The 27,508-nt window shown below is 40.2% G+C and overlaps 1 protein-coding gene across 1 annotated transcript in view; it reads left to right on the top strand.

Annotated features, from left to right (window-relative positions):
* il1rapl2 (interleukin 1 receptor accessory protein-like 2) overlaps positions 1–27,508 on the top strand; it is a 274,458-nt gene that overhangs the window by 183,599 nt on the left and 63,351 nt on the right. Inside the window, exon 6 of the mRNA XM_049484135.1 lies at positions 26,109–26,183. Within this exon, the coding sequence (XP_049340092.1) occupies positions 26,109–26,183 (75 nt within the window). The remainder of the gene's footprint in view (positions 1–26,108; positions 26,184–27,508) is intronic.

The following is a 27,508-nucleotide window of genomic DNA, read 5'->3' as shown; positions in this document are numbered from 1 at the left end:
ACACTGCTCTAAATTAAACTGCATGGTTTACCACTCGCCTATAGATCAGTAAATCAGGGCCTGTGGTTTTACTGCAGCATTTATGTTGGAATGCACAGATTGGTGCACTGTGATGCACTGATTGGTGGCAGTTCTAAAAGGGGCGTGTCCTCGTTCTTATATTGCAGTTATAGAGCAAGTTAGTATAAAGCAGGGATTTGGTGATTACCCTTTCATATTGGGTTAAAAATGAAGTAAAATTAGAAATCTTTTTTTTAGGATATTTTACATGTATCAGAGGAGGCGTGGCCTGTCCTCAGTGTGTAGTGTCAGGAGTATTGAAGTGATCGGGGGCAGCGGTTTTAATGAATCCTTGGATCAGTTGACTTATAACTAAACTGTGTAAAACAATATGTACAGTATATTAATCCCATAATTAATTAAGAGAATTAGAATTAGTACATGACTTTTGCTTTGCGTTTCGAGACGTGTAAGATGTACTTTTCCCGTCGTTACGATAGCAAAGACACACTGACACTGCTCTAAATTAAGCTGCACGGTTTACGACTTGCCTAAAGATCAGTAGAATAGAGCCTGTGGTTTCACTGCAGTGTTTCTGATGGGATTCACAGATTGGTTGAGATGCTGCAGGTTCTTCTCGTGTTTTCTGATGATTTTGTGGGAAACGATGACCATCTTTTGTCCTGAAACTGTGGAAAATTGCATGTTTTTGTGAGCTGGAGGAAAATGCTGCGGATGTTTCTGCAGGGAGAGGGGGGTTGCTGCGGTGGTGAAGCGTGACTCCGGCATTGTGAAGAGCCCGCTGAGCCTCGCTCTGCAGATAACGAGATACCGGCTCAGCGAGGACAAATACCAGCACAACACCCCCCCCCTCCCCCACCATCACCGCCACCGCCGATCAGACCCAACCCCCCCCCCCTCACCCGCTCAGACCCCCGTCCCTCAGTACCCATTCAGACCAGCGCCGGCAGCAGGGCGATTACCCCCCCCCCCCCAGCTCTGATAGGCTGTAGATCAGGGCGAGCGACACTGAGCTACACTGCAGAGAGAGAGAGAGATCAGGGGGGGGTTGTTGTGGTGGTGGGGGGGCAGTTATGGTGCAGTGTCGTCCCCAATGTCACCCAGAGCGACACTTCAGCACTTCTGCTCCAGCCGGGCCGGGACTCTGCGCCCAGACTGATACACTCTGATCCTCACTGACAGCGTGATTTATCAACCCCCCCCCCAATCACCCCCCCCCCCCACCACGACCAGCACGAGCCGACCGGACCGGGCCAGAACCACAACCACCACTAATGACTCAGCACTCCACCAAAACACCCCCAGAGACACTCTGTCCAATGAAAAACTAGTACCTCTATTTTTGTTCATTTTTAGTTTACTTTACGTATATACAGGGTTTGTATAATGAAACTGAAACACCTGGTTTTAGAGCACAGTAATTGATTGTGGTGACGGACAGTTCTGGTGGAAACAGGAGAGTTGAGGTGCACATTGAATTCTGCGTGATTTGATCAGCCGTGGTTTTATGTTTTTTGGATACAATCCGGGTTAGCACCCGAACATCCCTTTCAGACAGCTTCCTCTTACAGCATCCACAGTTAATCCTGTTGGATGTGGTTGGTCCTTCTTGGTGGTATGCTGACATTACCCTGGATACCGTGGCTCTTGATGCATCACAAAGACTTGCTGTCTTGGTCACAGATGCTCCAGCAAGACGTGCACCAACAATTTGTCCTCTTTTGAACTCTGGTATGTCTCCCATAATGTTGTGTGCATTGTAATATTTAGAGCAGAACTGTGCTCTTACCCTGCTAATTGAACCTTCACACTCTGCTCTTACTGGTGCAATGTGCAATTAATGAAGATTGAACACCAGGCTGCTCCAATTTAGACATGAAACCTAAAATCCCACTAAAATGATGACAGGTGTTTCAGTTTCATTCTCCAACCCCTGTAGTTTGAACAAATAAATTGTTGCCTACACTGTGCCAAAAAAAAAATGTTGATGAATGGACCAATAGAAATACTTAAGAATGACCTGAAATAAACCCTTTTTACATTGACTTCCATTGAAAGTTTATATATGTAAAATAGATAGTTTCACAAGACCATAAAAACAAATTGACACATAAAATGTAAAGAATTTATAAAATATAAAATAAATAAAAAGGTAATAGTAAAAATAAAGTAAAATGATAAGAATGATAAGAATTGATCAAATGAATAATAATGAACTAAGAACATCAGGATAAAAAATAAAACAATAGACTAAAAAAATAAAAATAAATGAATAAATACAAATAAATAAATTAAATTAAATAATAAAATAATATTTAAAAATAACTAATTTAAAAATATATTTTTTTAAATCCTTTAAAATAAGTGTTTTCCCCTCCTGATGCAAAAAGTCATTAAAAGTTATTTTTTATTTTCTGTTTTTTCTTTTTTTTCTCCTGTTTTTTTGAGAGGAAAGGTTTGTAAAATGTTTTGTGTTTAGTTGTGTTTTAAAACAGAGTTGTAAAAATCTGTGTGATAAAATTGTGAAAAAACAAAAAAGAGAATGTTGGTAAAAAAAAATATATATATATATATATATTTATATTTAAAATAGTCACATGATTTCTGGTGGTGATTAGAAACTAAAAGTTTAAAATGGTTTAAATGATTATTAGTGAACTGAGCTTTAAGGTTTTAGTAGTGAACTCAGCTCACTAGTGCTCTCTCTGTAGCTACCTGACAGGTGATTCAGTGACTGGAGTGAGTCTGATAATTACTGTTATTAAATGAGATTAAAGGCATGTAAATTAATTTCTTTGTTTATTATTCTGTATTATTTATGTAATAAACCTGTATCAGGGTTTATAAAATCATCATGTTCTGAAGGAGGGAGGGTTTATTGGAGGACGAGCTCCTGCAGCGTGAGCTGATCTTACTAACATGTTTAGATCACATGGAACACTGCCTCTCTGAACCCGGTGGAAGATGGGCAGCATGAATTATTAATATTATATATTTCCCCCGCGTTCACTCAGGCCAGCAGATCGCTGTGTGATTGGTGATGTGTAAAGGTGTGTAAAAATAGGGGCTGTTTGTTCAGCGGTTCATCTATTTTAAACCTCGACTCAGTTTCTGCACAATAATCAGACCGTTATCATTAAACTTTATATAAAAAACTCATAATGAATCATGTAGTAACTAAAATTACTGTTAAACAAACCTAAATACTCTGTGAAGTATTTAGATACTCTGATCTGAGGAGCTGTTTGTTAACTTGTGGTTTCTGAGGCTGAAAACTCTGATAAACTCATCCTGTACAACAGAGGAAACCCTGATGAGTGCCAGTTCCATCATTATATAATTTTTGATGGTCTTTATTTCTTTATTTAGTTGAGTAGTTGTTGCTTCTCATAATCTGGATTCGAACATTACTGAAATATTCACTATTCACTGTATACCTGTAACTCTACCTCTTCACTACTTTACTTTAACTGATGCTCTCAAACACTTTATTAAGAGACAAGAAATTCAAGTAATTAACTCTTGATGAGTTCAGCACAGCTGTTAACTGAAAGCCTGAATTCCAGGAGACTCTACCTCATAAAACTGACTGAGAAAATCCAGCAGAAATGTTCAAAACTGATCATCTAAACAAGAGGAGCTACTTTAAATAATCTAATATACAAATATATATATATATATATATATACAGCTCTGGATAAAAATAAGAGATCACTTAAAAATGATGAGTTTCTTTGATTTTACCAAATTAAAACCTCTGGAATATAATCAAGAGGAAGATGGATGATCACAAACCATCAAACCACCAAACTGAACTGCTTGAATTTTTACACCAGGAGTAAAGCAGCATAAAGTTATCCAAAAGCAGTGTGTAAGACTGGAGGAGGAGAACATGATGCCAAGATGCATGAAATTAAAACTGTGATTAAAAACCAACCAGGGTTATTCCACCAAATATTGATTATTTCTGAACTCTTAAAACTTTATGAATATGAACTTGTTTTCTTTGCATTATTTGAGGTCTGAAAGCTCTGCATCTTTTTTATTGTTATTTCAGTCATTTCTCATTTTCTGTAAATAAATGCTCTAAATGAGAATATTTTTATTTGGAATTTGGGAGAAATGTTGTCTGTAGTTTATAGAATAAAACAACAATGTTCATTTTACTCAAACATAAACCTATAAATAGAAAAATCAGAGAAACTGATTCAGAAACTGAAGTGCTCTCAATCTGACATTGTAGAACGTCACCCCCCCCCCCAAAACTCCCATATATATATAGAGAGAGAGAAAGAGAGAGAGAGAGAGAGAGAGAGAGCAGTGAAATGCTCTATACTCCCATGTCTATTTTATATATATATATATATTTGGTGGCAGAGGGAAGGTGACAGCGCTGTAATGAAATTAGGAGAGTACGGGAGCCTGCTGTGGCCTATTTTATTAGCGGTGATGGTCTCCAGATAAAAGCAAAAGATTTATTCTCAGTCAGTAATGAGCTGTATAATTAATTACACTGACATCCATCACTTTCTCAACAAGCCCACTGTCTCAGAGACGCGTCCTCGGCCCGGCCGCGGCGCAGAGACAGGTACGGCGGAGTAATGAACCATGGGATTATTCACTCGCTCTTTATTAAAAAAGCTAATAGTTTCTCTTTTTAATTTGGCACATAATAAAAGGAACAGGAAGCGGCGCGAGCGGTGATTGAGTTCTGTGATCTGTAAATACATCACAGCCTGACATTCAGAGCGCCCGCTTTTTCCATCCGTCTCCAAATTAAATATTAGAGCTGTTCGTTCTGACACGCCTTTAATGAACTTGTTCTGCTCGGAGTCGTGTTAATAAAGTGCACGGGTAATCCGACCGCGTGTCTCTGTGTTAAAACCTCATTACACACTTTATTTAATAGATATATGATAGATGTATGATATTCAGCAAATAACATAAATGTAAAGATATAAAATAGATTGAACTCTTCTTTTATCATCTTTTATTAATAGTGAATCAGAAGTGATGATTTAATACCTCTTAACCTTTTACACTTAAACACTGTAAAATTATTACTGTACATTAAACACTCAGATACAGTTAAATGCTCTAACAATCTGCAGCTACTGTGTATAGTGAATACTGGGGTTATTATGGGATGGATTATCACAGGAGAAATATTAGGAATCTCTACAACTCTCTACATACTGAGACGTCTGGCATGATGCTAAACGTTACACACTACTACTGTGTAGATGTACAGGGGTTGGAGAATGAAACTGAAACACCTGGTTTTAGAGCACAATAATTGATTGTGGTGACGGACAGTTCTGGTGGAAACAGGAGAGTTGAGGTGCACATTGAATTCTGCGTGATTTGATCAGCCGTGGTTTTATGTTTCGGTTTCATTGTTCAACCCTGTAGATCAAAACATATTACCCTAATTATCAGAATAAATTTATAATCAAATAGAATGAATTGAAATATAATATCACATTTTCTTCTGTATAATATTTACAGAAACAGTATTTACTGTGAGGGAAAATAATAATGATCGGTTGTTCTGTTTGTTAATAATTAGACTTTATTGAGAGCTGAGTTGATTCAGGCCTCAGAGTCTGAGAGAGAAAAGTGAACACTGAGAATATATATATATATATATTCTGGATATATGGTATGTTAATCTTACACCTATATTTTTCTGGATATAAAATAGGGAAGGTTTTATAATGAATGAAATGGCTCGTGGATCTGATTGGATAATAACTGTGAAAGGGATGATTTTATTCATATATATCTTTTCAGTGAAATATTCTTTATCTGATATATATTGTATATTCAGTATATTCATGTGGTTTTAGTGTGAGCTCTTATTGAGCGCTGGGTTACGGCGGCAGGGCTGGGTATTCTCAGAGGACCCATTAGTCTGATATCTGAGAGGAAAAATGAACAGATAAAAATACTCGAGAGAAATCGTCCGGAGCTGATTAAACTCAGAATTCTGACTTTCTGGAGTTTCTGTAACCCTTGTATTTACATATGTCAGCTGATGGGTGAGGAAGTGGAGGAAACACTTTAATTTCAGTCTTTAAAAGTGGTTATTAATTCTAATAGAACACAGTTATAGATATAGCTAAAATACAGTCTGCATAAAGCAAGTCGTGATGCTCATCGCTATCTTACACCCTACCAACACATTTATTTCAAATAAAATTCATTTATTTTTGATGGGCGTGGTGTTCTGGAAATGAGGTGTGTTCAGGTACATTTCTGGAGTTTTATCTTGTTTATCTTGGCAACAGAAAACACAGGAGCTCCACTGACTGAATACAACCTAGACAGACGTCAACAGTCAGACGTTCATCGCTATCTCGGTAACACAAGTGGCATTCCAGTTTTTTTAAGAGAAAGTAGCTTTATATTTTGTCTCAAATCAAAAATAATTGCAGGACACTAATCCAGTAATTGCACTGAAGTCATTTGTTTAAAAAGCTCTCCTTCTGCTAAAATCCTCTTGTTCTTGTTCTGTGTGAAATACAGCAGGTCTCTCTGAGTTGTTTATGATGCTGCACATGAAACTCTTCCTCTTCCTCAGTCTCTGCAGCAGCTAGTAAAAGAAAATAAAAGAAAAAGAAAACGAGTCGATCAGGAAAAGCACCGTGTCTACATCAACCCGTCAATTAGTGTTCATGGCCACGCCCACCTCGGTGGCAACGCCTACTCGTCAGATAGGAGCTAACAGTGCTAGGAACAGCATGCAGTTCATTCCTGTGTTATTTGTGTGAATAACACATCAGTGTTTATATACTTTACCCAGTAATTCAGAGCTAAGAAACAAATGATTAGAATTAGTCTATGGAGGAAAAACACCACCAGCCAAGTACAATTGAGATAGGTAGGAGTTTAGATGTTTAGAACAGTTCTGTTTACACTAGTTAAAAGTAAAAATCCACCCCGGGGTTTTGTTTGTTCCAACTGCCTGGGCGGCTCTGCTGCAGCTCAGCCAACTAAACTCACCCCGGGGTGGTTTTTTACTTTCTGGACCTGGACTCTACCCTCCTCTGTGTGTAAGTAACTATAGGTTTAAATAGGATCTCCGGTGGATTTGGTGTTTTACAGAGACTCTAAGACTAGGTCAGTGGCTGAACTGCACTTAGCAGGGCATTATTACACATGTTGTAATGTAACATATGACACTGCAAAGACTGTTATTAGTGAAAAAATATCTTTTTTTTTAAACCCTTCTCACTGTTGTTTATCTCGCTGCCTCACAGTGCTGTTAACCAATCAGAGGTCATATGTTTGCATGTGTGAATATTCTTTAGCAAGAGCCAAAAATTCTATCATTTCTCTCCCCCCCCCCCACTCCTCCACTGGACTAAAGCAGGGTTATACTGGTGTGCGGTAGTGTGCCGGGTGCAGTAGTAGGTGTGTGATTTCGCTCTGATCCTGGTGCTGCTCTGTATTAAACGTCTCTCAGATCTGATTAGGGGTTTAATTGATAATCAGAGGGATGTTATTGGTGCTGACAGGGGGGCGGAGCTTCAGAACTGGACCGGGTCCAGCAGCACGGCCTAATTAAACACCGGACCGCTTACAGAACCATTACTGCATTCTTCACAGCTCTCACACCGACACGCCGGATCAGCACCGCCTGTTAGCGGGAACCGGGGGGCGGGGTGTATGTGGAGATACGAGGAACCGTTTCTGTTTTTACTGTTTTTAAACAGCATCCAAACCAATAACAATAATATCAGATCTGTTCTTCATTTTAAAGGGAAACACGTTATTATAAAGTACAGTGATTTTAGTAATTAGGATAAAATGTCTTGATTTCTATCAATTACAAATTGTATTCAGTAAAGTTTATTTATAGTGTAAAATAATAATTAGACCTTATTTAAACAATTAATACTGTTTATTACTGTTTTAATTTCTGTTAAATGTGACCCTGATGGTAAAGTTTCAGTGACGTAAAGGTTAAATGTTGATGGAGATTAGAAAAATATACAGTATGCAAACGTCTCGTACGCTAAAGATGTGATAATAATAGTGCAGATTTTATTTTATATCAGGAATTTTCTATTACAGTAATGTTAATAATCTGTATATTAAAGCATGTTAATGTTCACTATCAGCACATTTACACAGATTATAGTTATGAAATATATTTTCTATATGCTGAATAAAGTGTAATATAAGTATAACAGAGCTCTCAGGAAGCCGTTATTCTTTAATTAGCAGTTTTAACCTCTGTCCGCTTTTTCCCCAGAAACACAACCATTATAGAGTGAAGTAGTTTGACCTCTATTAAGGTGTTATAATGGGTTTCTGCAGGGCGGGACTTTTATTCCCAACAAACTTTCATTACTTATATCAGGAGAGTGAATAAGGAATCTACACATTACAGCACTAAAGATTATTATTTATTGTCCTGCTTTTATAAAAAAAAACTATATTTTAATTTGTTCCTGCACTGATTCTACAGCGGGATTTTAGATTTTTCACTGCTTTTAAGTCTGAACTTTAGAAAAAGAAATTAAGAGGGAAATTTAGGACAATTTAAGGGTATATTAAAGCTCACCTTCCGTCGTTTTTTCTTTCATTTTAAAATGTCTAGTTGTGGTCTCTAGTATGAATGAATGACATGTGAGCCGTTTTTGTAAAAAAAAAGTGCTCAGGTGTCTCTGTATAGCTCTTTTTTAATGGACTGTTTTAGGGGTGTGTCCAAAATGACCGGATTCCAGCTTTGCTCATGAATATTCATACATGCAAACAGCATGCAAATATCTCTCCTCTGATTGGCTAGGAGCACTGCGACGCCCCTCCACCGCTCTGCCGCTCACTGCCTCCCACCTCCTAACTGATGAGCGGTGATGTTGCGTCGCTTCAGCTCCGCCTCTGGGAGTTTCTCGAGCCAAGGTGGGCTGGTCTGTGAGTTTCTGCCTACGTAGGCAGAAAGATAATTCAAAATTCACCCGTTTTTCGGAGGGGGGGAGGGGGGATTTCTTTGCTTAGCTCCTGCAGACAATGGGGGCTGCAAAACAGTTTAATGTGCAGGTGTACACATTCAACTCGGAGAGACCTACTGTATTCCACAAAGAACAAGAAAAATCGCATTTTCGCGGAAGGTGAGCTTTAAGGATTCAAGGGATTCATGGAGATTTTATTGTCATTTCACATCATGTGGTTCATGAGGTGGAACAAAATTATGTTCTCATGGTTAAAAAAATAAAAATAAATAAATAAAAAGACTGTTTATAATAAATAAAAGAGTGTTTAAAATAGATTAAAAACACAATAATAAAATAGAAGAGATAAATACACAGAATAATATAAAGGAGTAGGGAAGTAGCAGCAACATGAAGTCCAAATTGCAAATTGATTGATTTTACAAATTAATGATTATAAATGAATATCAGTAAGATGAGAAGTGATAAAGTGTCTCAGTGTGAGTGAAGTGTCCGTGTTGTTTAAATAGGTTTTAGAATAACCTGTTCTAGAGGAAGGTAAAATACAGTTTTGATTAAAAAGTCATCAGTTTGATATGATCTACTGTATACAGTTTATTACACTGGACTGAACAGTAAATGCTCCTAAACTGAAGCTCATATACTAAAGAGCAGCAGAGCTTCACATGAAGTTTCAGTTTCATTTCCTCCAGAATCACAGAAGCTATCCAGCAGTTTCAGTATCTGCAGCTGGACTCATCACTGAGAATAAGCTCAGGATCACTGTAAAATTAACACATTATTATTACTGCTTGATTTTTTACACCAGGAGTAAAGCAGCATAAAGTTATCCAAAAGCAGTGTGTAAGACTGGTGGAGGAGAACATGATGCCAAGATGCATGAAAAAAAACTGTGATTAAAAACCAACCAGGATTATTCCACCAAATATTGATTATTTCTGAACTCTTAAAACATTATGAATATGAACTTGTTTTCTTTACATTATTTGAGGTCTGAAAGTTCTGCATCTTTTTTGTTATTTCAGTCATTTCTCATTTTCTGTAAATAAATGCTCTAAATGAGAATATTTTTATTTGTAATTTGGGAGAAATGTTGTCTGTAGTTTATAGAATAAAACAACAATGTTCATTTTACTCAAATATAAACCTTTAAATAGCAAAATCAGAGAAACTGATTCAGAAACTGAAGTGATCTCTTCATTTTTAAATGAGTTAAACCAGTTTTCTCTAAAGTTTTTAGACTTCATGCTGTTTGTGTTTAAACTAAAACTTCCTGCAGCTACTGGAGCTATTGGTTGGGAGCTGCTCACTTGGCAGTCTGTAAAATATTGATTATTGATTGTGGTCAGTGCAGAATATCTGCTGATATCTGTTGGACAGTTTGAGACACTGAGGGAATCAGTTTCGAGTGTATACAATTTTTTTTAAACTCTAAATCAGAACCTCTCACAGGGTTCTACTGCACACAGCCCCGGTTCTAGACTGCTTTGTTTAATGTGTTTAATGGAATAATTTTAATATTGCCCCCCTAGAGCTGGCCCTGACTGTAGGGTTTATGAAACTATGATTAATAGTTAATTCATTAGAGCTGTATTTATAAGAGTGAAGGGCTAAATTTTGGGTTATATAAAGAGTATAACACTGCTATCTATAAACACAATGATAAATAACACAATGTTTACCAGCAATCTTTAGATATAAAGTAAGAATTAAAAACAGTACAGTGTATTTGAGAAAATAGAGTTAAGGAAATATAATTTTATGATATTTATGGTTATTTTATACGTGTAATAATAGAGTTAGAGATGTTTGGTGTCAGACTGTAGAAGTTTATCAGTTTTCTGATTGATGATTATATTTGAGTTTATTTCTGTTTATTAAACTCTGATTAAAACTCGTCTCACAGTCGGATCAGAACTGATACCCTTAGGCCGTTCTGTTCTGGTGTCAGTCGGAGGTGAACCCTGTCGGGGGGAGGGGGGGGGTTGGTGATTGGGGGGGGGGGGGGGGCACGGTGCCATATGTCCGGTTATTCTTCAGAGTCTGAGAATCTCCTCAACTCAACTTCTGAGACCTGGATCAGAACATCCTCAATATGTACTCTCTCTCTCTCTCTCTCTCTCTCTCTCTCTCTCTCTCTCTCTCTCTCTCAGACTCTGGCTGCTGATGGAGAAACAGCATGATCTACTGTACTCTCTCTCTCTCTCTCTCTCTCTCTCTCTCTCTCTCTCTCTCAGACTCCGGCTGCTGATGGAGAAACAGCATGACCTACTGTACTCTCTCTCTCTCTCTCTCTCTCTCTCTCAGACTCCGGCTGCTGATGGATTGTATAAAAAGTTAACGTTTATTTATTTACAGTATCACTGTGTATCACATTATAATGAGTTGTAGCTCCTGTACTGTGATATTCACTGTATCACCAGGTTATTGCTTAAATACACAGTATTACAAATTAAGGGTATATTAAAATTAAATAAACCTCATATAAGAAGGTGTGAGCTTTAACCTAATAGTATTTTCTAAAAGTGTTTTATCTGCTAAAAAAACTCTATGAATAGTTATTCTAATCACTGATTTAGTTTCAGGTTTTAATTAAATAAAACTAAAAGTATCAGAAAGTCTCTATAAGCTGAGGATTGATGATGATTTTATTAACTGGTGGAAATACAGTTTATCTCTGTGTGTAAAGAGCTTTTAAACAGAATAAATCTGCTGCTGATATTAAATAGTGTGATACAGTAGAGATGTGCTGAAGCTCTGCTGCTGCTGGATAATTCAGTATATATTATATTATATATATATAGAGTATATTTCAGTGCGGCGCTGAGGAGTGTCCTCTGCTTCTGACCTCTCTGTAAATTACAGAGCAGCGATAAGACCTCGCTAATGACCCGCCCTCCACTAATACAGCGTATTAATCTTAAATAATTCCATTAAATTCAGATGACATATGAAGGTGTAATAATATCTCCACAGGAGCCAAACTATAATTAATTTCAAGTGCTTTTATTATTATTATTATTATTATTATTATTATTATTATTATTATTATTATTATTATTATTATTATTATTATTATTATTAGGCAAGGCAAGTTTATTTATATAGTACCTTTTATACACAACAGTCATTCAGAGTGCTTTACAAATTAAAAAAGAAAAGTAAAAGAATAACAATAAAAATGGAAATAAAAAATAAAATAAAAATAAAGCATGAATAAAACATGATTTAAATAATATATTTAAAAGAAGGAAAATTAACTAAAGGAATTAGAATAAAAATGCCATTACAGAATAAAAGTGTGCAGAGCTGCAATGTTTTAAGCTGGGCTGATATTATTATTATTATTATTATTATTATTATTATTATTATTATTATTATTATTATTATTATTATTATTATTATAGACATGTGATAATTTGTTTATTAATCTCAATTTAAAATATTTATTGTTAGCTATAATAAATAAAAACAGAACCTCAGGCTTTTTATTTGTCTATTGGGATATTTTAATATTATATATTTATAAAATTAATATTAATAGCTTTAATTAATGCTGATATGTTGGTTTATAATATATGAACCAATAGAAAGCTTTAGACCAGAGCTGGGCTGTGTGTTCTGTATATATTTTATAGCAGTACGATGTTCCTACTACAATTAAAGCTCCAAAACCTGGAAGAATTAGAGATTTTCTATTAAATGGAAAATATACAAAACAGTCTAGACCTTAAATATTCAGCAATCACTTAATACTCAGTGTAACAGTGCATTACAGAATTACAGTGTTATTTATAAACACACTATATAACACTATATAACCTCAAATACTGTATTTCTCGCACTATAAGCTGCGCTTAAAATACTTAAATTTTTCAAAAAATCATCAGAGCTGCTTATAATCCGGTGCTTCTTATGTATGAATTCTATCAGTCAGGTATTAAGGAGCAGTAAAGTCACTCTGCTGAAGTACAGAGTTATATAAATATATATATATATATATATATATATATATTTATACACATTGTCAGTTTATCTACTCAGCAGCTGTTTAACGCTGTAATAAAGCTCTATAACAGAGTGTTATAATGCGCTGCGTGTGTGATTATGAGTTATTGTGATACAGGATGTATATGGAGGGGAATTGATGGATCTGGCGGCTCTGTTGGGTTAGATATCAGAATCTGACAGCAGCTCCTCAACAGAACGACCCGGTGAGGAGATACGCTCAGAATATATACATCTATCGGCATCTATCATCCGGCATCTCACCGCCACCGAGCCGCTAACAACACCACCCTGATTAATACACTCCTCCACCACAGATCCTTCACTTCCTCTCTTCCTCCTCCAGACTTCTTTCTCATCAGGTTTCTATTGGGTTATCAGATCTAGTATTTTATATATAGTATTTTTATTACAGGTGAGTATCCTCTAATAAGTTGCCCAGCCAGTTGGTACAAAACCCTGGGATGGATTTTTACTTTCTGGACCTGGGTTACCCACCTCTAATTTTATACAGTATAATATCTCAGCTTACCTCCATTATATTTTCAGAGAAAAATGTACAAAAGATAATCTAATGATCTAATAAATAAACATCAGGGTCACCAGAAAGTAAAAAAATAATGTTTCCTAAATTCAAGGGTTCAGTTACTTGAGGAAATTACTTATACAATTAATTTTTGTGTGAAATTAACAAAATAAAGGTCAGTCAGTCCAAAACAAGAAATTCAGTTATTGGAAAAATTAGTCGTTGCAAAAAAAAAGACCATCAAAAACGTCACAATGATGAAACAGGCACTCATCAGGACTGCCTCAAGAAAGGAAGAGCAAGGGAATTGTGAGTGTTTATTTATTTATTAACCAACAAACAAAAACAAACAAAGACTAAACCAAAACTAAAACAACAAAGAAACACAAAGCAAAAACCGACAAGAGACTCTGAAACAAAGGGACTGCAGTATATATACACAGAAGTTGATAGGAAACAAAAAACACCTGGAGAGGGTAACGAGGGGGCGGAGCTACAAACGACACACTTCAGTGGGAGCACTGAAGACAGGGGCGGAGTCACAGAGAACACAGAGAGTTATACGCCTAGAAAACAGACACAGGAAAAGATAGAAACACAGAGAGATAGACCAGAAAAGACGTGGAACAGGACGACAACGAGACGGAGAGAAACAGAAAAATCATATTTATTGGATAAAAGGAGGAGTAAATACATAAACACAGTAAATATATCTGTTCTCTGAATGTGCAGAATATATAATATATATATTCATTTTACACTGTTATAACAGTATTAAGTGTATTAATGCTGGTGGATCAGTCTGGTGTTTGGTTCTGTGTTCTGGTGCCGGTGCTGTAGTGGTGTGTGGTGGTGTGTTTGGGATGAGTGTGGTGTTTGGTTCTGTGTTCTGGTGCCGGTGCTGTAGTGGTGTGTGGTGGTGTGTTTGGGATGAGTGTGGTGTTTGGTTCTGTGTTCTGGTGCCGGTGCTGTAGTGGTGTGTGGTGGTGTGTTTGGGATGAGTGTGGTGTTTGGTTCTGTGTTCTGGTGCCGGTGCTGTAGGGGTGTGTGGTGGTGTGTTTGGGATGAGTGTGGTGTTTGGTTCTGTGTTCTGGTGCCGGTGCTGTAGTGGTGTGTGGTGGTGTGTTTGGGATGAGTGTGGTGTTTGATTTTGTGTTGCGTTACCGGTGCTGTAGTGGTGTGTGGTGGTGTGTTTGGGATGAGTGTGGTGTTTGGTTCTGTGTTGCGGTACCGGTGCTGTAGTGGTGTGTGGTGGTGTGTTTGGGATGAGTGTGGTGTTTGGTTCTGTGTTCTGGTGCCGGTGCTGTAGTGGTGTGTGGTGGTGTGTTTGGGATGAGTGTGGTGTTTGGTTCTGTGTTCTGGTGCCGGTGCTGTAGTGGTGTGTGGTGGTGTGTTTGGGATGAGTGTGGTGTTTGGTTCTGTGTTGCGGTACCGGTGCTGTAGTGGTGTGTGGTGGTGTGTTTGGGATGAGTGTGGTGTTTGGTTCTGTGTTCTGGTGCCGGTGCTGTAGTGGTGTGTGGTGGTGTGTTTGGGATCAGTGTGGTGTTTGGTTCTGTGTTCCGGTGCCGGTGCTGTAGTGGTGTGTGGCGGTGTGTTTGGGATCAGTCTGGTGTTTGGTTCTGTGTTCCGGTGCCGGTGCTGTAGTGGTGTGTGGTGGTGTGTTTGGGATCAGTCTGGTGTTTGGTTCTGTGTTCTGGTGCCGGTGCTGTAGTGGTGTGTGGCGGTGTGTTTGGGATGAGTGTGGTGTTTGGTTCTGTGTTCTGGTGCCGGTGCTGTAGTGGTGTGTGGTGGTGTGTTTGGGATGAGTGTGGTGTTTGGTTCTGTGTTCTGGTGCCGGTGCTGTAGTGGTGTGTGGTGGTGTGTTTGGGATCAGTGTGGTGTTTGGTTCTGTGTTCTGGTGCCGGTGCTGTAGTGGTGTGTGGTGGTGTGTTTGGGATGAGTGTGGTGTTTGGTTCTGTGTTCTGGTGCTGGTGCTGTAGTGGTGTGTGGTGGTGTGTTTGGGATCAGTGTGGTGTTTGGTTCTGTGTTCTGGTGCCGGTGCTGTAGTGGTGTGTGGTGGTGTGTTTGGGATGAGTGTGGTGTTTGGTTCTGTGTTCTGGTGCCGGTGCTGTAGTGGTGTGTGGTGGTGTGTTTGGGATCAGTGTGGTGTTTGGTTCTGTGTTCTGGTGCCGGTGCTGTAGTGGTGTGTGGTGGTGTGTTTGGGATGAGTGTGGTGTTTGGTTCTGTGTTCTGGTGCCGGTGCTGTAGTGGTGTGTGGTGGTGTGTTTGGGATGAGTGTGGTGTTTGGTTCTGTGTTCTGGTGCCGGTGCTGTAGTGGTGTGTGGTGGTGTGTTTGGGATCAGTGTGGTGTTTGGTTCTGTGTTCTGGTGCCGGTGCTGTAGGGGTGTGTGGTGGTGTGTTTGGGATGAGTGTGGTGTTTGGTTCTGTGTTCTGGTGCCGGTGCTGTAGTGGTGTGTGGTGGTGTGTTTGGGATGAGTGTGGTGTTTGATTCTGTGTTGCGTTACCGGTGCTGTAGTGGTGTGTGGTGGTGTGTTTGGGATGAGTGTGGTGTTTGGTTCTGTGTTCTGGTGCCGGTGCTGTAGTGGTGTGTGGTGGTGTGTTTGGGATGAGTGTGGTGTTTGGTTCTGTGTTCTGGTGCCGGTGCTGTAGTGGTGTGTGGTGGTGTGTTTGGGATGAGTGTGGTGTTTGGTTCTGTGTTGCGGTACCGGTGCTGTAGTGGTGTGTGGTGGTGTGTTTGGGATGAGTGTGGTGTTTGGTTCTGTGTTCTGGTGCCGGTGCTGTAGTGGTGTGTGGTGGTGTGTTTGGGATCAGTGTGGTGTTTGGTTCTGTGTTCCGGTGCCGGTGCTGTAGTGGTGTGTGGCGGTGTGTTTGGGATCAGTCTGGTGTTTGGTTCTGTGTTCCGGTGCCGGTGCTGTAGTGGTGTGTGGTGGTGTGTTTGGGATCAGTCTGGTGTTTGGTTCTGTGTTCTGGTGCCGGTGCTGTAGTGGTGTGTGGTGGTGTGTTTGGGATGAGTGTGGTGTTTGGTTCTGTGTTCTGGTGCCGGTGCTGTAGTGGTGTGTGGTGGTGTGTTTGGGATGAGTGTGGTGTTTGGTTCTGTGTTCTGGTGCCGGTGCTGTAGTGGTGTGTGGTGGTGTGTTTGGGATGAGTGTGGTGTTTGGTTCTGTGTTGCGGTACCGGTGCTGTAGTGGTGTGTGGTGGTGTGTTTGGGATGAGTGTGGTGTTTGGTTCTGTGTTCTGGTGCCGGTGCTGTAGTGGTGTGTGGTGGTGTGTTTGGGATCAGTGTGGTGTTTGGTTCTGTGTTCCGGTGCCGGTGCTGTAGTGGTGTGTGGCGGTGTGTTTGGGATCAGTCTGGTGTTTGGTTCTGTGTTCCGGTGCCGGTGCTGTAGTGGTGTGTGGTGGTGTGTTTGGGATCAGTCTGGTGTTTGGTTCTGTGTTCTGGTGCCGGTGCTGTAGTGGTGTGTGGTGGTGTGTTTGGGATGAGTGTGGTGTTTGGTTCTGTGTTCTGGTGCCGGTGCTGTAGTGGTGTGTGGTGGTGTGTTTGGGATCAGTGTGGTGTTTGGTTCTGTGTTCTGGTGCCGGTGCTGTAGTGGTGTGTGGTGGTGTGTTTGGGATGAGTGTGGTGTTTGGTTCTGTGTTCTGGTGCTGGTGCTGTAGTGGTGTGTGGTGGTGTGTTTGGGATCAGTGTGGTGTTTGGTTCTGTGTTCTGGTGCCGGTGCTGTAGTGGTGTGTGGTGGTGTGTTTGGGATGAGTGTGGTGTTTGGTTCTGTGTTCTGGTGCCGGTGCTGTAGTGGTGTGTGGTGGTGTGTTTGGGATCAGTGTGGTGTTTGGTTCTGTGTTCTGGTGCCGGTGCTGTAGTGGTGTGTGGTGGTGTGTTTGGGATGAGTGTGGTGTTTGGTTCTGTGTTCTGGTGCCGGTGCTGTAGTGGTGTGTGGTGGTGTGTTTGGGATGAGTGTGGTGTTTGGTTCTGTGTTCTGGTGCCGGTGCTGTAGTGGTGTGTGGTGGTGTGTTTGGGATCAGTGTGGTGTTTGGTTTAAAGGCTCGGTGGCTCTCTGATTCCGGCGCTGGTTCTGTTGGGGTTCCTCTGGGCCGTGTTCTGGGATGCTGGACGTCCCGGTGGATTGTGGGACGGTGAGAGACGCTGTCAGTCTGAGTGATGAAACTCAAAACCCTCCAGATCTAAAATCTGTCCCAAATCTGCAGCGCCGGCAGCTGCTGCTGTATCACACCCAGAACCGGCCCGGATTACCTCACGCCTGACCGGACCTCACCTCCCCTCACACTGCACCAAACACAGCCTGAGATTCATCACACTAATGCATTAATACTGAAACCTCTATATAATAAAGCTCTTAAATAACATTACCAAGGGTCAGTTATTAATAAACACTAGTTAATACATTACTAAACATTACTACATTTAAATGCTCAAATATTATCTAAATATTAATTAATTCATATATAGACATTAGTTTATAATGTTGTAATGAAAATTATAATGTTTATCCTAATGATGTTCTGAAATGAGGTGTGTTCAGGTACATTTCTGGAGTTTTATCTTGTTTATCTTGGTAACAGAAAACACAGGAGCTCCACTGACTGAATACAACCTAGACAGACGGCAACAGTCAGACGTTCATCGCTATCTCGGTAACACAGGCGCCGTGCCGAGCCGAGCGTACACCCCCACTTATTACACACACATGAACACACAGCAGCACAAACCCAACTTTTACATCAACAATAAACAGAATAGTAAATAAAATAACATTGCTGTTCCCGTAAATGAGCTGCTGGAGCTCCTTCACAGCGTCAACCAGCAGCTCAGTTTCCTCTGCTGAGAAGAGTTTGTTGAACACGTCCAGGTAGCTGCACCGTTACAATAGCAATCCACCAAAGACAGAGCTCACCTGACCTACTCTTAAAGAGACACTCTGATTGGTTTATTTCTCGTTTAGCCCAGAATTAATCACACCCATGATTAATTAAGGAAATTAGTACATGCCTTTTGCGTGTTTCGAGCTACAAAAGGTGTACTTTTCCAGTCATTACGATAGCAAAGACACTCTGACACGCCCTAAATCAAGGTGCTTGTGGAACAATGTGAGAGTTCTGGTGTGGGATGTTGTGTAGAGGACGTTGCCGGTGTCGTTGGTTCTGTAACCGGCGCTGCCGTGTCGGGTACAGAGCATGGCTGAGGGCGGAGCAGCAGAACTGCGTGCTGATTGGCTGCAGGCTACATTACTGCAGTGTGTTTCTGCTATAAATATCAGTGTGAACAGTGTAATGAGTTCTGTCAATATTAATCCAATTACTCTGTTTATATCACTGTTATTATGACACATCATTATCAGAATCACCAGCCCTTCAGCTCTCAGATCATTTCATAATCAAATCCAATCAAATCAACTTCATTTACACTTACACACATCAATATTTGGACAGAGAGACACTCTTCATAATTAGGCTTCTGCATTCCCCCACACTGGATTAAACATTAAACAGATTATATTATTAAAGCTTAGACCTTCAATTATAACCTGTTAAAGTGTTAAAAAATCAAACACTTTTTACAAATCCTCCTAAATTTAAAGGTTCTTTCTGACATGGCGGGATTATCCCAACATTTCTCCCAAATTCCAAATAAAAATATTCTCATTTAGAGCATTTATTTACAGAAAATGAGAAATGACTGAAATAACAAAAAGATGCAGAACTTTCAGACCTCAAATAATGCAAAGAAAACAAGTTCATATTCATAAAGTTTTAAGAGTTCAGAAATAATCAATATTTGGTGGAATAATCCTGGTTTTTAATCACAGTTTTTTTTTCATGCATCTTGGCATCATGTTCTCCTCCACCAGTCTTACACACTGCTTTTGGATAACTTTATGCTGCTTTACTCCTGGTGCAAAAATTCAAGCAGTTCAGTTTGGTGGTTTGATGGTTTGTGATCATCCATCTTCCTCTTGATTATATTCCAGAGGTTTTAATTTGGTAAAATCAAAGAAACTCATCATTTTTAAATGTCTCTTATTTTTATCCAGAGCTGTATAAATGTAGTAGACGTTTAAAGTGAAGGGTAATTTTTCTCTATATTTCTCTATACTATACTGTGACATATATAGTATACTATACACTAAATTACACACCACAGCTATTCTAACACATATATACTGTATATATAAATATATATATATATATATATATAAAGAGTGGAAATGCCTCACTGCTGCAGACTGTAAACAATATCTGTTATTGTTATAATAACAATATAATTATAACAATAACAGATATTGTTTACAGTCTGCAGCAGTGAGGCATTTCCACTCTTTATATATATATATTTATATATACAGTATATATGTGTTAGAATAGCTGTGGTGTGTAATTTAGTGTTAGTGTGTCTCAGTGCTGTAGATTATATAAATAATAAACTGTATAAAAGTCTAAAAGCTGAAACACAGTTTCCTCCCCGGAGACGATTCAGCTGCTGCTGCTGCTGCTGCTGCAGTTTCTGTGGGTTTGTAGCCTTTTCTGCTTCAGTTTTACCTTCAGTAAATGAAAAGCAGCTCTGCCGGGTGGAGGGGCAGGTGAGTGGCAGGGCCGGGTGCAGGGGCAGGTGAGTGGCTGGGCCGGGTGGAGGGGCAGGTGAATGTCTGGGCCGGGTGGAGGGGCAGGTGAATGTCTGGGCCGGGTGGAGGGGCAGGTGAGTGGCTGGGCCGGGTGGAGGGGCAGGTGAGTGGCAGGGCCGGATGGAGGGGCAGGTGAGTGGCAGGGCCGGATGGAGGGGCAGGTGAATGTCTGGGCCGGGTGGAGGGGCAGGTGAGTGACTGGGCCGGGTGGAGGGGCAGGTGAGTGGCTGAGTTTCCTGCCTCGGGGAGCTTGGCTTGTTTCACGCTGTGTTTTCGGTCATTATCCATCTGCCGTCCCGTCACTTCTGCAGCATTTAGCTCAATCTGAGCAAAATATACAGCCTTTTATATACCCTCTTCATATTACACCCATATCAGTAAACACCTGTCACTCTACCTGCCACACAGCTCTACCAGCCACACAGCTCAATCTGAGCAGAATCTACAGCTTCCATACATATCAGCCTTTTACTTCCATTAAAACCCCTGCCACTCTACCAGCCACCCAGCTCTACAAATGGCTGAACTGAACTTTAGAGATTATAGAAGCTTGTTCTCCTCCACCAGTCTTACACACTGCTTTTGGATAACTTTATGCTGCTTTACTCCTGGTGTAAAAATTCAAGCAGTTCAGTTTGGTTTGATGGCTTGTGATCATCCATCTTCTACATACAGGGTTTGGAGAATGAAACTGAAACACCTGGTTTTAGAGCACAGTAATTGATTGTGGTGATGGACAGTTCTGGTGGAAACAGGAGAGTTGAGGTGCACATTGAATTCTGTGTGATTTGATCAGCCGTGGTTTTATGTTTATTGGATACAATCCGGGTTTGCACCCGAACATCCCTTTCAGACAGCTTCCTCTTACAGCATCCACAGTTAATCCTGTTGGATGTGGTTGGTTCTTCTTGGTGGTATGCTGACGTTACCCTGGATACCGTGGCTCTTGATGCATCACAAAGACTTGCTGTCTTGGTCACAGATGCTCCAGCAAGACGTGCACCAACAATTTGTCCTCTTTTGAACTCTGGTGTGTCTCCCATAATGTTGTGTGCATTGTAATATTTAGAGCAGAACTGTGCTCTTACCCTGCTAATTGAACCTTCACACTCTGCTCTTACTGGTGCAATGTGCAATTAATGAAGATTGAACACCAGGCTGCTCCAATTTAGACATGAAACCTAAAATCCCACACTAAAATGATGACAGGTGTTTCAGTTTCATTGTTGTATATATTGTATATGGATGTGTATATTGTATATAGTGCAGAGTAAAGGCTGGAGGCTGGTGTTCCTCCTGGATGAATGGGGTGATGGTTTTTCCTGAGATAAAGATCTGGTTCCTGCGGGAGTTTTCCGGTGAGCAGAGTGATGTGAGGATCACGGCTGAGTGGACGGGTTTTCTGACCTTTACTGAGCAGATAAACCGGTACAGACCGGCGGCTCCGGGTCACGTCCCGGCGGGTCGGGCGGAGTCAGAGTCCGGGTCGTGATTTGAGTTTTACACAAACAGATCCATTTAACCTGCCGAGGTGTTACACCTCCAGAGACGCCCCGCCCCCCCCGGCCGCAGAGCTGTGAGGGTATATATAATATAATATCCAGCTGAACAAGATCATAGTGAAGTGAAGCAGATCAATGTTCCTCTCGCTCACCACAAAACATCGTTCGCCATTATCTCACTATTCTGATTTATTTTTATTTTCACCAGTTTTTCCCTGATTTACCTGAAGCGGTTACTCCACCCAGCACACACCTCCTCCCATACAGGAGGTCAAACCAGACTCTGGGTCTCTGGCTCCTATGTTAGTGATCTATAGGCGAGCTATTAACAGTGCATCGTGCAGCTCTTTGCCATCGTAACGACAGGAAAAGTACACCTTGCGCAAAAGCCATGTACTAATTCTCTTAATTAATCATGGGGGGTGGTTAATTTTGGGCGTAACGTGAAATAAACCAATCAGGAGCGCTCTGACTAGTTAGTGAATTATTTGTAAATTATTAGTGAGTGTGGTAACTGCTGATTCTGCACAGATTAAATCTTTTCTTTCTAAGGTTTCTCCTCGGTTTCTGAGTTTCTGGGTGTGAGCGATGGTGAGATGATGGTGCAGCTCTGTGTAAAGGCACTGGTGTTACCGGGCTCCGGGCGGCTCTGTATGAGCTCTGATTGGTTGAACTGAAATAATTCTCCTCATCAGCGAGGCGAGAGGAATCAGGACGGCCGGAGGCGACAGCAGGAGATAATTATGAATCTCTTTTAGAACATCATCTCCCATAAACCCCTAAATCCCTAAATCTGTTACTGAGATAACGTTCCAGAAATGTTTACATTTAGAGAACATGATAATAAGAGTTATAGTGTTATAAATATTAATGTGTTTCATACTGCGCTCACCTGCAGCATTAAATATAATATTAAATATAATATCAGTGATTCTCTTTATTACTGGAACAGTTTAAAAAACACTGATAAACTGATAAATCTGTTCACACTGATATTTACCTGCAAACTCTGTGTTTCATTATTAGTAGGGCTGATTATTGGGAAGAACTTGGCGATACAATGTAATACAATACAATATGTATCACGATTTTAATAAAATTTCACAGTATAATATCAATATTGGATTTATAAAATAAAAAATAAAAAAAATACATTTTATCCAATCAGAACAGAGATGCGTGCTTAATTCAGCAAGTGATCTTTACCTCTTTACACCACCTGAAGATTCTTTAGTCCTTAAAAAAGTTATATATTTAAATATATATATATATATATATTGCAGGTGTAATTCTTGGTAGCAGTTTTATTTGTCATCATATAATCTTTATCTAAACAGTTATTTATCATTTGATTTAATGTTTTCTGTGACGGTGCATCATGTGATTTGGTGAAAGCATCACATCCTGACCTTTGACCTCAGATTTTACAGTGGTTCAGTCCAGTGTGATGTTTTTCTGGAAGGAACCCAGTGTTTTTGAGGTGGTTTATCTGCAGGAAATGGAGCAGCTGGATGTTAAATATGAGGAGACTGAACTTCATGAATGTATAAACAGATGTGCAGCAGGAGTTTATACACCCATTTAATTTACCATGAAATATGAATGAAACATGAAACACAATAAAACACAATAAAACTCAATAAAACTCAATAAAACACAATAAAACTCAATAAAACTCAATAAAACACAATAAAACACAATAAAACTCACCCAAACAACACAGCTGCTCTGTTCAGCTCGTCCTCATCAGTCTGAGCTCAGTCCTCTCTACTGTTCTCTTATTAGCAGTGTTTATTTTCACAACAAATAACTTACTATAGGACTCCAACCCAAATCAAACCCAACCCAATCCAGCCCAACTCATCCCAAACTAACCCAGGCCAAATCAAATCAAACCCAACTCATTCCGAACTAACCCAAACCAAAATCAAACCGAGCCAAATTTATCCCAGACCTATCAAACCCAACTCAACTCATCCCATACTAACCCAACCCAACTCATCCAGATCAGTTCAACCCAAAACAACCCAATTCAAACTAACCCAGCTAATCCCATACTGACCCAAACCAAATCAAACTCAACCCAACTCATCAAGAAAACAATCAAACCCAAACCAAATCATACCCAACCCAACTCATCCCAAACTAACCCAAACCAAAATCAAACCAAGCCCAATTCATCCCAGACCTATTAAAATCAACTCAACTCATCCCAAACTAATCTAACTTATCCCAAACACAACGCAACCCAACTCATCCAGACCAATCCAACCCAACCCAAACCAAATCAAACCCAACTCATCAAGAGAACAATCAAACTCAGCTCAACTCAACCCAGACCTGTCAAATCCAAACCATATCAAACACAATCCAACCCAACTCATCTCAAACTAACTCAACCCAAACCAAATCAAACTTAATCCATCTCATGGGCACAGAGCTCAGAATCTGCTGCTGTAGTTAAATTTCCCTTCTGAGAGTAAAACTGTAACTGTATTTAACCTGCACCAATCATTTAAACACTGATTAACAATTATCTTACTATTCATGTTTATGTAAATGAGTTAACCAGATTACTGATAGACTCTGATGTTTGAAGGAAATCCTAATAATATGTAAATAATGAGATGTGTGTATATGATTAAAGAGAGACTGGGTAGACTGGGTTTTCAGGTGGTGTGTGATGAACAATAATAATAATAATAATAATAATAATAATAATCATATAAGCTGTATGATAAAGGTAAAGTTTCTCAGAGGGATGTTTATTAATTTGGTGTATCCGGCACTGTCCCTCCTCCTCGGAGCTCCTCAGCTCTGTGTAAAGCTCTTATCTCCGCTCTGTTGGTGTGGCGTGGCGGTGGTGAACGAGCTCTTCATCACGAATCTGCATCACCGGGAGCGTCTGATCTGCAGCGGGGGCGGGGCAGGGGCGGGGCTAAACAGTGAGGTTAACATAAAACCCAGAATACCTATAAAAGGTGTGGGTGGGCAGGGTCAGGGCCAGGTGAAGGTTTGGAGGGGGTGGTCTGGTGGATGGATGGTGAATATTAAACGAGAGTCTCAGACTCTGGAGGATCATCACTCAAACCTGGGTTTCACACTATAAACCATCCGGCCCGAAGATCAGCTGATCCGGATTGAGACCAAATCTGGTCATTTTAATCCAGATCATGGTTTGCAGAAGTTTCTACACTTTCTGTTTTGATTTGGATCAAACTGAGGGCGTTTCCACACCAGCACTTTTATTTCCGGTTAAATCAGTTTTTTTGATCAGGTGTGAAATCAGTAATCACACTCGGATTCAGATCAAAAGAACCGGACCGAGACCTGCTAGAGGAGGTTCTCTTGTGGTGGGAACATGATCCGGTCTCGATCCGACTTAGATATCAGATATACTCCTGTTATTATTTGAGCTTAACTGCTGATAAGGTGCAGTTTAATCTGATTTGTTAGCCTGATAACGCTATGAACAGCTATGAACAAGCGCTGTCTCTGCTGCTCCATGCTGTTTACACACTGAGCACAGTCTGTGCTGTGTTCACTGCTCATATATATCTGTGATGCTGCACGTCCCATTAAAACACTGTGTTTAAAATCACAGCGACAAACTTTCTGCATTCTGTGTTAAAGCAGCTTCACTCAGCACAGATATACAGATATACACACTAGAACACAGAATATTCTTATTATATGTATAACTGTGTGCAGTACTGACTGTGTTCCTGAAACTCGTAATGACTGTGTGCACTACTGACTGTGCTCCTGAAGCTTGTAATAACTGTGTATGGTACTGACTGTGCTCCGGAAGCTTGTTATAACCGAGTGCGGTACTGACTGTGCTCCGGAAGCTTGTAATAACTGTGTGCGGTACTGACTGTGCTCCTGAAGCTTGTAATGACTGTGTGCAAAACTGACTGTGCTCCTGAAGCTTGTAATAACTGTGTGCAGTACTGACTGTGCTCCTGAAGCTTGTAATGACTGTGTGCGGTACTGACTGTGTTCCTGAAGCTCGTAATAACTGTGTGCGGTACTGACTGTGCTCCGGAAGCTTGTAATAACTGTGTGCGGTACTGACTGTGCTCCTGAAGCTTGTAATAACTGTGTGCAGTACTGACTGTGCTCCGGAAGCTTGTAATAACTGTGTGCGGTACTGACTGTGCTCCTGAAGCTTGTAATAACTGTGTGCAGTACTGACTGTGCTCCGGAAGCTTGTAATAACTGTGTGCAGTACTGACTGTGCTCCGGAAGCTTGTAATAACTGTGTGCAGTACTGACTGTGCTCCTGAAGCTTGTAATAACTGTGTGCGGTACTGACTGTGCTCCGGAAGCTTGTAATAACTGTGTGCAGTACTGACTGTGCTCCGGAAGCTTGTAATAACTGTGTGCAGTACTGACTGTGCTCCGGAAGCTTGTAATAACTGTGTGCGGTACTGACTGTGCTCCTGTTCTGTTTCAGCTCTGCTCACTGATCGACCGCCGAAGGTTCTGTTCCCCCCCGATGGACAGACCACTGTAATAGACGTCCAACTGGGTGAGTCCCCCCCAAACACACACACACTGTACACACACACACACACTGTTTACACACACACACACACACTGTACACACACACACACACACACACTGTACACACACAGAAACACACACACTCTCTCTCACAGGGGTATTATGGGATGTCTGTGGGCGACAGTGCTGTTATTCTGGTTCTCTGTTCAGATCAGGAGAAAAGCTGAAACTCAGCCTCAGTTCTCTGTGTTTTCTTTTAGAGTAATGTGAGTATTGTTGACCGGCCAATCACAGCTCAGCATCTCTAAACATAAACACATACCTGAGTGTTTCTGATGGAATAAACGCAGTATTTATATAAACATATATATAAATATGTATAAACACAATAACAATAAGAACAATAAGTCTAAAACTAAAGTAGTAGTAATACTACTACTACTACTACTAATAATAATAATAATAATAATAATAATAATAATAATAATAATAAACTGCTGTTGTGCTTTCCACTGGTTGCTATGGTTACTCCAAATGGTTACTGTATGGTTACAATTGTTTTGCGAAGTATTTGATACCTATTTGATATAGTGTTGCTAGGAGGTCTCTATATTATTCCAGGTGGTTACTAAGATGCTGCTAGGTGGTTAGTAAGGTGTTCCTATTGTATATCTGTTGGTTGTTAAGGTGTTACTGTGCAATTACTATGGTAGCAGGTAGGTTCTTAAGGTGTTGCTAAGTCGTTACTATGGTGTTGTTAGGCTGTTGCTAAGGTATTGCTAAGTCGTTACTATGGTGTTGGGCTAAGATAACAGGTAGGTTTCTAAGGTGTTGCTCAGTCATTACTATGGTGTTGTTAGGGTGTTGCTAAGGTGTAGCTAGGGTCGTTACTATGGTGTTGTTGGGCTAAGATGCTAAGGTGTTGCTAAGTTGTTACTATTGTGTTGTTAAGCTGTTGCTAAGGTGTTGCTAAGGTGTTGCTAAGTTGTTACTATTGTGTTGTTAAGCTGTTGCTAAGGTGTTGCTAAGTTGTTACTATTGTGTTGTTAAGCTGTTGCTAAGGTGTTGCTAAGTTGTTACTATTGTGTTGTTAAGCTGTTGCTAAGGTGTTGCTAAGTTGTTACTATTGTGTTGTTAAGCTGTTGCTAAGGTGTTGCTAAGTTGTTACTATTGTGTTGTTAAGCTGTTGCTAAGGTGTTGCTAAGTTGTTACTATTGTGTTGTTAAGCTGTTGGTAAGGTGTTGCTAAGTTGTTACTATTGTGTTGTTAAGCTGTTGCTAAGGTGTTGCTAAGTTGTTACTAAGGTGTTGCTAAGTTGTTACTATTGTGTTGTTAAGCTGTTGGTAAGG

This window comes from Astyanax mexicanus, chromosome 10, assembly GCF_023375975.1.
Source record: "Astyanax mexicanus isolate ESR-SI-001 chromosome 10, AstMex3_surface, whole genome shotgun sequence".
Classification (NCBI taxonomy): Eukaryota; Metazoa; Chordata; class Actinopteri; order Characiformes; family Acestrorhamphidae; genus Astyanax; species Astyanax mexicanus.
Note: the sequence above shows the minus strand (reverse complement) of the source record. Positions and strands in the feature narration are given on the sequence as shown.